This window comes from Stomoxys calcitrans, chromosome 5 (genome assembly GCF_963082655.1).
Source record: "Stomoxys calcitrans chromosome 5, idStoCalc2.1, whole genome shotgun sequence".
Classification (NCBI taxonomy): Eukaryota; Metazoa; Arthropoda; class Insecta; order Diptera; family Muscidae; genus Stomoxys; species Stomoxys calcitrans.
In genome coordinates this window covers 25,049,631-25,064,537 of record NC_081556.1, presented here as the reverse complement: position 1 = coordinate 25,064,537, position 14,907 = coordinate 25,049,631, and the positions used below count along the sequence as shown (strand labels likewise).

General features: G+C 38.8%; 1 protein-coding gene across 1 annotated transcript; it reads left to right on the top strand.

The window, feature by feature from the left end:
- The first annotated feature begins 11,696 nt into the window (after window positions 1–11,696).
- LOC106090262 (general odorant-binding protein 56h-like) lies at window positions 11,697–12,167 on the top strand. Its single transcript, XM_013256397.2, has 2 exons — window positions 11,697–11,753; window positions 11,814–12,167. The coding sequence occupies exons 1-2, from the start codon at window positions 11,697–11,699 to the stop codon at window positions 12,165–12,167; spliced, it is 411 nt and encodes a 136-aa protein (XP_013111851.2).
- Window positions 12,168–14,907: the final 2,740 nt, after the last annotated feature.

Genomic DNA, 14,907 nt, shown 5'->3' with positions numbered 1-14,907 from the left:
GATTCTAACGCGTTCAGCGTCATATGCTTCATTGGCACGAATTCGATACCCACATTCAGGGCGAAGTGTCCCCACCCTAAAAAGATATTAGCGAGTTAAAAAGGCGCAGCGGAGCGGGCCTGGTTCAGCTAGTGTTATATACAATTTTGTCTCAAGCTCTCTGGGGGCTATTCCACCCCAAATGTTGGTATAATGATACAAATTGGGTCTGAAATGAAAGATCTTGAGGACCAGGCTATGTATCTCGCCAGAAGTTATTTTTTTGAAAGGTCAATAAAAACAAAAGTATTTCAGTTATTGTTTTATTTGCTTTTGCATTTGTGTGAGAACAGGGATGCCAACATAGTGCTTTTCGCACTAGCTTTAGTGCTTTTTAGGTCACCAAAAACCCGAAAAACCACCAACTGCCAAGCGAAAAAAGCACAAAGTGGACGTTTTTTGCGCTTCCTGTTAGTGCTTTTAACACTTTTAATTTTTTTTTTTGTGTCACGGGAAGACAATGCTAAGAGAAGTGTCTCCTATTGTTATAGGTGAATAAAGTCCGATTAATGTTAGAAGATTACTGATCAAGGATCACTTCTTGCCAAGTCCGAACGGAGTGCTACTTTACTACATCTTCCCGTAGAAAAGTCTTAAAAGGCTCATACCACCACATATGTGGCCAGCATTTATGGCAGGAACACCACCACTGAAATCTTTTTCTGAGTGTCTACCCGGGGTTTGTAGCTAGGCGTTCTTATGGGTTAACCAAAACATCATATGAGCGATCAAAGCGAAAATATTTGATGGCGAAGCGCGATTATTGTGCATCATTTCGCATGCCATTACGATTGGAATTTTTTTTTTTTTGTTAAAATTATGCACCTGTTGTTAAAATTTTCAAAAATCGATGTTTTTACTCTTTTTTGTACAAAACTTTACTCTTTTTTACCCTTTTTGCAATCTTTGCCACGCTTTTTGCTGGCAAATGGTTGGCATCACTGGAATAGAATATCCAAATTGTTTTCAGTTAGTCTTGAAAATGACATCGGGTAATAGCAGCGCATTCGTGTCCACTCTTCGCAGCATATCAATCGGTTTGTTGGCAATTGCGATGCGAATGTTGTGCTTGAGGTGTGCTATGGTCCGTGGTCGCTCGACATAAACCATGTTTCGCTTGTCACTAGAAAATACTACCGCGTTTTCGCATGCATTCTAATGTGCAGCAAATCCGCAAACAGTAAGTTCTTGCACAACAGCCAATTTATAAGGATGACATTTATGGTGTTGATGGAGAATTCGTCGAACAGTGGCGTCAGAAATTCCCATAGCAGCTGCGTGTTTGCGAGCCGAACGCCGAGGAGAACGCACAACCGACTGCATCACTCTTTCGATTTTTTCCGGAGTTGAAGTCTATTCCTGGGTTTAGCGGCACTTCCTAGTGAGTCAGTTTTCATTTTCAAGTTTTTTGCCTGTTGGGGCGAAGATCATTTAATTTTGCAATTTTTGTTTGTTTCTCTTTCGAGACGAGCTCAACGATGGGACATTTTCTTTGCAAATGGAAAAGTAAAGCCAAAGTTTTCATTTCATTGCTTGAGGTTAAACAGCATTAAGAAAAAGAGCGTAAAGAAGCACTCATCAAAAACAATGAATGCATTTGAAAGCACTATCCTTAGTTGAGATTATTGAATGAATGCAAATCAAAGGCAGCGAATATATGAATGCGCGATAAAAGCGAATGGTTTCATTCTGTTCTCTGTTTCCGTGCTCATCAACCAAAAACAACGAAAAACAAGTAAAAAGGCATTAAGTTCGGCCAGGCCGAACTTTGGATACCCACCACCTCGGATATATATGTAAACTCCATTTCATCACAATCCGGTGAAAATTGGATAACTTAAGCACCCAAATTCGGCACAGACATTGAGTGGTCTAATATATATGTCACTATTCAATTTAGTAGAACAAAATATTGGTCTTTTTGGCAGATATATCCAATCATAAATCGATCTGAACCACATTAAGGTCGGATGTTGTAAAGCTTAGAAAAACTCACTGTTTAAAATTTCAGTGAAATCGGGTAATAAATAAAGCCTTTTATGGGCTTCAGTCCCCTTATCGGCAGATCGGTCAATATGGCTGCTATATCTTAATATAGTCCGATCAGAACTATATTTAGGTCGGATATTGGGAGGTCTTAACCTACTCACTATTTAAAATTTCAGCGAAATCGGATAATAAATAAAGCTTTTATGGGCTTTAGACCCCTTATCGGCAAATCAGTCTATATGGCAGCTATATCTAAATATAGTCCGATCTGAACCATATTCAGTTCGGGTGTCAGGAAGCTAAAAATAATTCACTGTTTCAAATTTTAGCGAAATTGGTAAATAAAATAGTTTTTATGGACTTCAAACTCTATATCGGCAGATCGGTCTATATGACATAAATATAGTCCGATCAGAACCATATTTAGGTCGGATGTTGGGAGGTCTTAACCTAGTCACTATTTCAAATTTCACCGAAATCGGGTAATAAATAAAGATTTTATGCCCATCAGACCCTTTATCGGGAGATCGATTTAAATGGCAGCTATATCTAAGTATTGTCCAATCTGAACTATATTTACGTCAGAAGTCAGGAGGCTTAAAATAAACCACTGTTGCAAATTTCGAAATCGGGTAATAAATAAAGCTTTTATGGACTTCAGACCCTTATATCGGCAGATCGCTCTATATGGGAGCTATATCTAAATATGGACCGATCTAATCCATATTTAGATCACATGTCGGGAGACTTAAAATAACCCACTATTGCAAAATTCACCTTAATCGGGTAATAAATAAAGCTTTTATGGTCTTCAGATCCTTTATGGGGAATATGGTTATTCGTTACCATATTCTCTCGAAAGTTGGTAGAAAGGATTTTCTAATGACTCTCGACATTACGGGTGAATTTCACAGAATCGGTTCAGATTTATATATAGCTGCCATATATGTATTTCGCCCGATTTTAACTTCTAGTCTCACTGCAAGCGCATTATTGACCAAGCGCATATTGACCTCTATGCCTACCACAATATCTAAGAAGTCAAGTCAAAATAGGTTTAAATTTAGATGTAGCTCCCATATATAGGGTTGCCCAAAAAGTAATTGCGGATTTTTTAAAAGAAAGTAAATGCATTTTTAATAAAACTTAGAATGAACTTTAATCAAATATAATTTTTTTCTAAAGCAAGCTAAAAGTAACAGCTGATAACTGACAGAAGAAGGAATGCAATTACAGAGTCACAAAGTGTGCAAAAATTTTTCAACGCCGACTATATGAAAAATCCGCAATTACTTTTTGGGCAACCAAATATGTTCGTCAGATTTTGACTTATTTGCAATAATGTTGTCATTAGTCAACCTTATTTATTAGTTTGAATATATTTGCTCGAAATTTGATACGGATTGTTTAAGAACATATCTGAAAACATCCGACGAGGTCCATCAAAATTGGTTCAGAATTAGATATAGCTCCCACTTTGTTGGGTATTATAAAGTCGGCACCGCCCAACTTTTGCCTTTCCTTACTGTTTTTACATTCACTGCGATATTGTCTGCTCTTTCATTCCCCCTTACTACGCTGTGGCTCACCACCCAAACGATACAGATTGTTCCATCCTCAGAGAAGGCGTTAATCGCCTTTTTGCATTCCACGACTGTTCGTGACTTTCCGTCCTGTTCGTTATTGCCCTAATGGCCACTTTACTGTCCGTAAAGGTATTCACAATCGATGTCCTCGGATTAACACCACACTAGCTTACAAATTTCGTGATCGTCCGTAGGTCCACCTGCAGGACCGTATTATGGTCAGGCAGTCTTAAACAGATCTCAGTCCCTGGTTTCGTTCTAGGACTTGAGCACCTAAACTAAGTCGTTTTTGTTGGAATTATTTGGACATCTGTTAAGATTATTCAACAGTCGTTTAATTTTATAATCGTTTTTATTTTTTATTATTTCAAATTGTCATTAAAAGCTATTACATGCACTCAAAAAAAATGGTCATAAACGAAATTTGCCACAAGTAAACTTCATTTGTGAAAAACTATGAAATTTTCGCTACGACAAAATTGCAAAATCTTTTATGATAAATTCATGCAAGAATTTGTGATGAATACAACATGAATACATAACCATAAACTGCAATATAGCACATATTTGGACAAACATATACAAAGGAGCTATCTAAAACTGAACAGATTTGTTACAGTTTGGAAAGATGATCGGACAAAAATTGCGATCTATACATTGTTCTTGAATTATCATAGACACACATACTGAGGAGGCCATCGTAGTGCAGAAATTAGCATGCCCGCCTATGACGCTGAACGCCTGGGGTCGAATCCTTGCAGGATCATCAGAAAATTTTTCAGCGGTAGTTATCCCCTACTAATACTGGCGACATCTGTAAGGTACGTTGCCATGTGAAAACTTCTCTCCAAAGATGTGACGCTCTGCGGCACGCCGTTCGGACTTGGCTATAAAAAGGAGATTCCTTCCTTCCATCATTGAGCTTACAATTGAATCGCTCCGAATGATTATCAATGTGTATAACCATATTTAAGCAAATGCGCTAAGTTATAGCACCCTATACCACACAAGTGATACCAATATCGATTGCTGGCTCACCAAATGTTTAGTTAGAGAAAAATACCAAAAAAGAGACTTTTGAGTGAGCATGCAGAGGCGTTCCCTAACATCCTGATGCTCTCTGCCATTTAAAAGAGCCACAAGAAATAAACTAAGCAAATAATTCACCTTTTCCTATAACATCAAAAATTTGCCAATTCATGTCTAGCGTTCATAACGTTTTATTTTTTGCGTGTATATTTGATTTAATTTTTAATGAATTTTTCAAACAATGACTCTATGATTTTGAAGAATCGAAATTGTTTTTTCTCCAATGGTAAAGAAAAATTGTATAAATACGAACAAATATCCCCTAAAAGTGCATAGTTTGCAAATTAAATTAGAAACGCCAAAAGTAAATAAATGTTCTAAAATAATTATCATGAATTATTTATTCGTCTTGTTATTTTCTATCCTGCTGAGCGTCATTCCATCGAAGGTAAGATAAAATGAACACTTTTTAAGAACAAATAATTATTCCTTTTATTATATCCCTTTTATACATTTTAGGCCGATGTCATGGAAGAAATAACAGACATTATATTGAGTTGTCTAAAAGAATTTCCCATTAGTGACGCAGACGCGAAGAAAATATGTAGAAGCAGCAGACATGGATGCATCCACTATCAGTGAAACTGCCAAGTGTAATGTAAAGTGCATTTTGGAAAAGAAAGGATTGTTTATAAATGGATCTTTCGATGTTAACAACTATGTAAAATTCAGTCCACAATTTCCGCTTATGCAGGATTTTTTGTCAGAAATTTCCAAGGAAGCTGAGAATTGTAAGAATATTTCTGGATCGAATGATTGCGATGTAGCTTTCAAAACCGCCAACTGTCTATCTAATTATGAGGCATTTTTCATTTCATCATCAATGTTTTAACGATACTGTGGGTGAAGTGTGATTTTAGTTCAAATAGGAATGAGTTTTTTTGATTATTTAAATAAAATGAAAATGTAGAACGACATGGAGCGGAATATCTTGCATGATGAATATATTATTACAACAACATTGTATCTTATATGAATAAAAATTTTATGTATACTTTTCACCATGTAACTGTCTGCTAGAACCAAGGTAATTCATTCTGGATTTATGATATTCAAGGTCTTAAAAATATAGGCAAGAAAAGGCAAAAATCGGGTGGTGCCGACAAAATGATATCCAACATCTACCCTATAAAAAAAGAGAAAATTGGGCAATTCCACTATATGAAAAAAATACAATTAAAGGCGTGGACGAATCTTATAAACCATCCACCACGGATCGAACTTGTCAAATTCTTTGCCCGGTATCTCTTTATAAGCAAAACCAGTAAGCAAAGGCAAAAGTCGGACGATACTGTAAAATTCCCTACACTTACTTTATAAGTACAATGTAAGAGCTATATCCAATTAAAAAAAAAAAAAATCCTGATGAACCGCGGCGGATGTTTTTGTGTGAAAATCGGGCGATATACATATATGGCTGCTATATCTAAATCTGAACCGGTTTCTATGAACTTTGTCAGTAATGTCGAGTGTCATAAGAAAATCATTCCTTCCAAATTTCGAGAGAATTGGATAACAAACGAGCACTTTATTGCAATATTTCTGATAATCGGACGAATGTATGTATGGGTGTTATATTTAAATCTGTACCAAGGGTTTGAGTCGAAAACTCTATAGGTATTGTGAAAGTGATCGACGAAAGCGTTGTACAAAATTTTGGCAAGATTGGTCAATTAATGGGCTTGCAGTGGCTCCAGATGTGAATTCAAATTCACCAGCAATTTAGAGGGTCATACGAAAATCCCTCTGCCAAATTTCAAGCGAATCGGATAAAAAATGAACACTTTCTTGCAATATTTCTTCAAAAAGATATGGGAGCTATACTTAAAACTGAACCGATTTTTAGCAAACTTCTCAGATACTGTGGCAGTCTTCGAGGAAAGCGTTTTGGAAAATTTATGGCAAGATGGGTCAATAGAGATGAGATGAGCCAAGAAGCTTAAATCGGGCGATATATATATATGACAGCTAAATCTAAATCTGAACCAATTTCTATAAAATTCATCTATAATGTCGAGAAGCAGGATTTTCTCCTTCCTGCCATATTTCGAGAGAATTGATTAACAAATGACCAATTGATTGCAATATTACTACAAATCGGGCGATAATATATATGTGAGAGCCATATCTAAATCTAAACCGATTTATGGCAAACTTTATAGACATTGTGGAAGTCGTCGAAGAAAGCGTTTTACCAAATAAAGGGAGGAGTAGTCAATAAATGCGCTTGCAGTGGCCCTAGGAGTCCTAGGAGCTATAGCTCTCATATACATACATATATATGAGAGCTATAGCTATATCTGAACCGATTTCCATGAAATCGATGAAAATTGTCACCTGTAGTTTGTACACAAATTAATATGGACAGACGGACAGCAAAACGGACAGACAGGCGGACATAGCTAAATCAAATCAGAAATTCTGAGTCGATCGATATACTTATCAATTGGTCCATCTCTCTTCCCTTTGGGTGTTACAAACTAATTCACTAAGTTATAATACCCTGTACAACAGTAGTGGTGTAGGGTATAAAAACAGAATAACTGATAAGAATTGCTTTGCTATTGGAGTTTTATCAGGTTAAAAAGCAAAAAAAGCCCTGTAGGGGCTCAAGAACTAGAATCGGGAGATAAGTTTATATGGGTTATGGACCGACTCGGATCATATTAAGCCTGCATGTTGAAGGTCTGCAGTCAAATCAGATAAGAATGGCGCCCTCTAAAAGCTCTAGAAGTATAGTCGGGAGATCGGTTTATATAGAAATTGGCACATGTGATGAACGTCAAAGCAAACGTCATAGTACAAAATTGCAACCAATTCGGATAAAAATTGCACCCTCTAGAGGCTCAAGATGTCAAAATTCGAAATCGGTTTATATGGCAGCTTTATCAAACCATGGACCGATATGGTACATTTACAATCCCAACCGACCTACACTAATAAGAAGTATTTGTGCAAAATTTCAAGCAAAATTTCAAGAATGACGAAATTAGTATACCCCCATCCTATTGTGTATGGTATAAAAATTGCTTTGCTATTAGTTATATCAGGTTAAAAACCGACTCGTGGCCCGTATAGGGGCTCAAGAACTAGATTCGGGAGATAAGTTTATATGGGGTATGAACCGATTCTGCTCGTATAAAGCACGCATGTTGAAGGTCTTCAGTCAAATCAGATAAGAATTGCGCCCTCTAGAGGCTCAAGAAGTATAGTCGGGAGATAGGTTTATATGGAAGCTACATCAGGTTTTGGATCGATTCATACCCTACTTGGCACATGTGATGAACGTCAAAGCAAACGTCATAGTACAAAATTTCAACAAAATCGGATAGGAATTGCGCCCTCTAGAGGCTCAAGATATCAAAATCCGAAATCGGTCCATATGGGAGCTATATTAAAACATTGACCAATATGGCCCATTTACAATCTCAACTGACCTTCTCTAATAAGAAGTATTTGGAAAAATTTTAAGAGCGTAGTTTTAGGGTTAGGAATTGTTAGGTTGAAAAGAGGGACACTATAGACGTCTAAATTCTAAAAAAGTAACCTCGAAAAAGAAAATTGTAAGTTAGAAATTCCGTGTTACTTACAAAATCTTTAATTGTTTTCCATGTATCGTATCGTGTCCCCACCTAAGAACGGATGTCTGTTAGCTGCGAAAGCCAGGCAATGACATAGGAAATGCTCCAACGTCACATCCGTCATGTCATCACTTGCCGCACCGATTTTACATAAGTGAGCTCCTATTCCTATATGTCCCGTTATGATACCAAAAGCTATACTGACGTCCTTCTTACTTCCTTTCAATAATAGCCTCGTCCTCTCACGATCTAGATCACCCCGTAGGATTTTTGCCGTTCTACCGACTGTTTCGCAGTTCCAAAGTCTAACATTTGTCGCCCACGCCCTTAACTTGAACTGCGTCTACCCGAAAAGTTTCGGCTTATCCAAGTTTATTGATGGCAGTTCTCTGGCCTTTACTGCCAAATCGTCTGCCCGGATTGTGCCATCCTCAGAGAAGGCGTTAATCTCCTTCTTACACTGCAAGACTGTTCGTGACCTTACCCTCCTGGTTGTTTTTGCTCTTATGGCAATTTTACTGTCCGTAAAGGTGTTCACACTTGACATCCTCGCATTAGCATACCACTTCACGCATTCCGTGATCACTTAGATCTTCGCCCGCAGGACCGTATTATAGTCAGGGCGTCTAAAACAGATCTCAGTCCCTAGGTTCTTAATGTAGACCCCCAGGCCCACTCTGTCCCCTAGCTTTGATCCATTCGTGTAAGATGATCTGCCAGACGGCAATACTAGGGTTCCGTCATTCGAAGACCGTGACACTGGCAGCCTTGCCTCGCACTCGACCTCAAGTGTCGTCTCAGTTATTCGATCGGAAACCTATTCCCTTCCTTCCAGGTTTCCTATCGTTGCCACGATTATACCGCGATGGTATGAGCTGCTCCCATCCTCAATCAATTCTCCCATCGCCTTAAGTCTCATAGCCGAAGTGGCTGATTCACATTTAATCTGTATGTCAATGGATCGGATGTCTAGAATAGTCTCCAGTGCCCTAGTTGGCGTGGTGCTCATCGCTCCGCCTATGCCTGGACTTGTTTAATGGTTCTAAAGTTGCACTTTTTCTCCATAGCAGTCCACCAAACTACTGAGGCGTAAGTTTCTGTAGAGCCAGTGGACTATCATCGGTTTCAGACCCTTTTTCGAGCCATCTGTGAGCCTTCTCAATACGCTCCTTTCCAATTAAGTTTCATATCCAAGATCACTCCTAAGTATTTGATCTTGTCAGATATTGAAATCGTTTACTTGAGGAAACGTGGTGCGTCAAATTGGTCCACCTTCGTCTTCCTCGTGAACAGACATATCTCTGTCTACTCTTAGTTAGCATTGAGACATCTGGGTCTAGTCCAGTCATTTGCCATATGCAAGACCCTTTCGGCCCTTCTGCATAGCTCGTTCGGATCCTTGCCCCTTAGAAGAATTATAAAATTGTCTGCGTAGCAGACGAGTTCAAATCCCTCCTCAGTCAGTATCCGTAATAGGTTATTTATGGTGGTCGCCCAAAGTAGTGGCGACAAAATGCCCTCCTATGGCGTGCCTTGTGCCACTTTCTCCCTTATATTTATGCCATGGGACTCACAATTTATCCACCTGTTCCTTAGCATATTGATTATCCAGTTTCTAAAGACCGGGTTCGCCCAGAACTGGTCTAAGGATTGGATCAGTGTGACGGTCCGCACATAGTTAAAAGCCCCCTCGATGTCAATGCATACCGTCAGGGTGCACGTTTTGGCTTCGAAGGATTCTTCTATTTTATGCACAACCTCGTGCAGGGCTGTCTCCACCGACCTTCCATGCTGTTTGTATTTAAGTAGTACGATGGATGTCCTACTCTTTATCATGGTGTCCACAATACGTTCCATGGGTTTGAGTAGAAAGGACGAAAGGTTTATGGGTCTGTAGGCCTTTGGTGTCTTATAACTTGCCTTGCCACCCTTGCCTCCTGCTAGGCCTTCGGAGTATATGCAAGTCCTTGGTACGCTGTGAAAATATTGGCCAGGTGAGACGCCAGATAGTCTGCCTCTTTCTGTAGTAACGCCGGAAATATTCCATCAGATCCGAGTGACTTAAATGGTTTGAAGCTCCTCAAGAATTCCTTCACCATAAATTCCGTTATTATAAACCTTTGATCAACGTCATTATTCCAAGATTCCGGTGTCTCCGTGAGTCCCGTCGTATCCTGTGGCAAATAGGTTTTCATCAAAAGCCTCAACATGTCCTCCGTTGTCTCTGCTCTCACTCCCATGTCGCCTATAAAAGTTTTTTTTTTATCTTGGCAGCGTCATTAACGCTATAGACCTGTACGCAGATAAGCTTCCTGGAGGCACGTTTTGCCTATCTGGTAATCCTATTGTATTCCTTGAACCGTGTGTAATACACATCCCAATAAACTTCCACTTTTTTTAACGACTTGCTCTGTTAAAAAGTCTGCGGACCTCTTTCCCAATAATGCGACTCTCCCCGGTCATCCATGGTTTTTCTTGGGCGGATTTCCTTTCCCGAGGAGGACAACTATGTTGGAAGGACCCCACCAGTGTAATCGTAGTCGTGTTGACATTTTTGTCAATGTCTTCTATGCTTGGACAATCTAAATTATCTTGCCCAAGTCTTCTTCTGATCAGCCTTCCGAATTTTGTCCAGTTGGTTTTCAACTTATTCCGGAAGCTTATCGGATTCGGCGCTTGCCGTGCTAATCTGAACCTAATGTAGCGATGGTCAGAGAAGAGTTTCCATGGAGACCCTCCAATCTTGAGGTACTGTGGAGTAGAGCTCGAAATTGATACCCACTTTCGGGACTACGTTTCTTGGTGTTCACACCACGCCTTAAAACCACCAACCACCACCCTGGGGGTCTTCCATTTTCCAGGAATGTCCATGAGAATATCGAGCTCAAATAAAGTCTTTAAAGAACGGGGTACATCTAACACCTGAACTTAAATGACCCTAACCCTCCAAGCGAATTTATAGAACAAAATTTCTCCATTATTTTAATCCTCTGTGGTATCATATCAAATTGCCTACATGAAAATTTTAATTTTCTGGATCCCACTACTTCCTAACCTAATACATCCTATTACGAAATTTTGTCAGCCCATTTTCTTCAGACGTGTAAGCGCACTATTGCTTTGGCAGACATGGTAATACTGTTTTCATTCGCCATAGTCATCGTAATTTGAGTTGGCCATAATTTCTCATCTATGTTGGTCGTGTATTTGTTTTCGACTTCATTATTATAACCAAAAAAAAATTAATTTTATTCAATCAACATGTCAATCATATTTTGATGTTTATATTAACAAAGCTTTGGTTTCGAACTGATTGCACCTACTTTCATATAAAATCTATGAACACTTATTAACAATGCCACACTGATGAATAGTAGGTGATATTTAAAACATTCTTAATAATCACATCAAGATGAAGTGCGTATGGGCTTTTGTGTACATTGCTAGTTTCGTCATGGTTTCTGTGCAGGTAATTCATCAACAATCCCTAGACTTTTTGTTTTAATTTTGCTTTGACAATTCATTTCAGGCTGATTGGTTGAGTGACATAATACACTATTCTGAATTATGTGAAACCCAGTTTCCAACCGCCAAGGAGAATATTGAAAAGATGTTCAAAGGCGAATTGAAAGCGATCAATGCAGACGATACCTTAACTTGCTTTGTAAAATGCATAATGGAAAAACAGGGAACATTCGTGAGAGGAACTCTTAGCATGCCAGGTCTAATGAAGATAACCGAACTTGATAAGTCGCTGAAGGAAATCCAAGCTCCAATTCTCCAAAAGGGTGAAGCTTGCAGGTATGAGAAAGGAGAAAACGATTGTGAGACGGCATTCAAAATAGCTCTTTGCATGAGCGAAAAAATAGCTGATATTGCCTAACATGGAGGTTTGAAAACTAGTTTTGAAGGCTTGGAAAAATCTTAATAAAGTATTAAACACAGTATACATTAAAGTCCAAAATAAAACCATATATAATACTGCTTACTTTGCTGTTAACTGTTGAAGTTTATTGCTTTAAAATACAAAGACTAACTTCGAAATGTAACCGGTATAACCAGTAAGGAAGGTCAAAAGTCGGGCTGTACAATACCCAACAAACAAACAACAACAAATTTTGCCCATGAAAATTCCACTAAGGAACAGGAGCAAACTTCTCACATATCAATGAGTGCTGTCCGATTCAAGTTTATGCTCAATAATAAGGGGCATGCTTTTTATAGCCGAGTCCGAACGGCGTGCCGCAGTGCGACACCTCTTTGGAGAGAAGTTTTACATGGCACAGCACTTCACAAACGTTGGCAGTATTAGGAGGGGAAAACCAACGCAGATTTTTTTTTAAGATGGTCTCGCCAGGATTCGAACTCAAGCGTTCAGCGTCATAGGCGGACATGCTAATCTCTGCGCTACTGTGCCCTTCAGCGCATGTTAGCATGTCCCTACAACTACCCTATAAGTACAATGTGGGAGCTATATCCAATACTGAACCAATTTTGATGGATCTCGGCGAGAAAATGTGTTTAAACTGTAATAACTACGGTTGACAAATGACAACATTATTGAACATTAAAGTAGTCGTTGAGGAAAGTGTCGTGCAAAATTTTGGCAAAATTGGTCAAACAATGCGCTTGCAGTGCCTCTAGGAGTGAAAATCGGACGATATATATATATGGCAGCTATATCTAAATCTGAGCCGATTTCTCTGAAATTCACCAGTAATATCGAGAGACATAAGAAAATCCTTTCTACCAAATTTCGAGAGAATATGGTAACAAATAACCATTTTGTTTACTATTACTGAAAATTGGACAAATGTATATATGGGAGCTGTATCCAAATCTGAACCGATTTCGAGCACACTTCTCAGATAATGTGGTAGTCGTGGAGGAAAGCGTTGTGCAAACTGTTGGCAAGATTGGGCAAACAATGCGCTTGCAGCGGCTCTTGGAATGAAAATCTGGCGATATACATATATCTCAGCTATATCTAAATCTGGGCCGATTTCTCTAAAAATCAACAGTAATATCGAGAGTCATTAGAAAATCCTTTCTACCAAATTTCGAGAGAATATGGTAACAAATGACCATTTTATTGCAATATTTTTCAAAATCGGACGAACATATATATGGGAGCTATATCTAAATCTGAACCGATTTCGGGCAAACTTTATAGACATTGTTGAAATCGTCGAAAAAAGCGTTGTACAAAATGTTGGGAAGATTGGTCAATAAATACGCTTGCAGTGGCTCTAGGAGTGAAAATCGGACGATATATATATGGGAGCTATATCCAAATCTGAACCGATTTCCTTAAAATTCACCTGTAATGTCGAGAGCCATTAGAAAATCCTTCCTACCAAATTTCGAGAGAATATGGTAACAAATTACCATTTTGTTGCAGTATTACTGCAAATCCGACGAACATATATATGGGAGCTATATCCAAATGTGAACTGATTTTTTCCAATTTCAATAGGCTTCGTCTTTAGGCCGCAAAACTCACCCGTACCAAATTTGAAGACGATCGGATGAAAATTGCGGTCTGTAGTTTCTACAAAAATTAACATGGACAGACGGACAGAAAAACAGACAGAGAGACGGACAGACAGACATAACTAAATCGAATCAGAAAGTGATTCTGAGTCGATCGGTATACTTATCAATGGGTCAATCTCTCTTCCTTTTGGGTGTTACAAACTAATTCACAAACTTATACCCTATACCACAGTAGCGGTGTGGGGTACAAAAAAGAAAAGCTAACAGACAGCTTGTGGAGTTTGGTTTGTAAGCACAATCTACCACCATAAAGACCTTTAAGCCTTTACCCCTAAAAGTGTCCGATGATAACGGCTCGAATTCCACCAAAGTATGTTCGTTGTCTGCTACAGGAAATACCCTAAGATAATTTACCCTTAAGTGTGTTAGTTCTTAAGTAATGTCAGTTTTTAAAACGGGCTTGACCTATGTTTAAGCGGGAGTCTGCCATCAGGCTCACTTAAACGTTTTCATCCATTGTGATACCACAGGAACAGAAAGAGGAAAATGCTTTCTACAATAGTTCCTACCGTTGGACCATCCCGATCGTTTCATAAAGCCCAACATCTTGTGAATGTTATAGATTAGGTCAAATCATTTTGGAGTGTACGCCTCTCCCCGTTTGTGATCTTCTCCCATTTGTTGCCTTTCGAGCCTTGTCCTGAAGAATTACCTTTCATGTTGCTAGAGGTATACTCACAGATTCCAGTTCCTAGTTCCAGTCCAGTAGATCCTAGTCATCTCTACAATTCTCTGGGATATATCTGCGGCCCGCCATCCAGAACAGCTAAATTTTGAAATGTTCAGATGCAACAGTCGGGGACGGTTTTTGTATTCGGATATAAGTTTCCCAGAGATTTAATGGCTGCCTGGATGTTGTGCAACGAAAACAACCAAGGCGACAACCAGCTTATAAATAAACTTTACGATCTGTTTTGTATTGTTAGCGTAATATATTTCGGATGACGTCCTTCAACGAAAGGGCGAAATATTGCACACAAATAAATAGAACAAGTAAAAACAGGTTAAGTTCAGCCATGCCGAACTTTGGATACCCACCACCAGGGATAAATTAACCATGCTCTTTT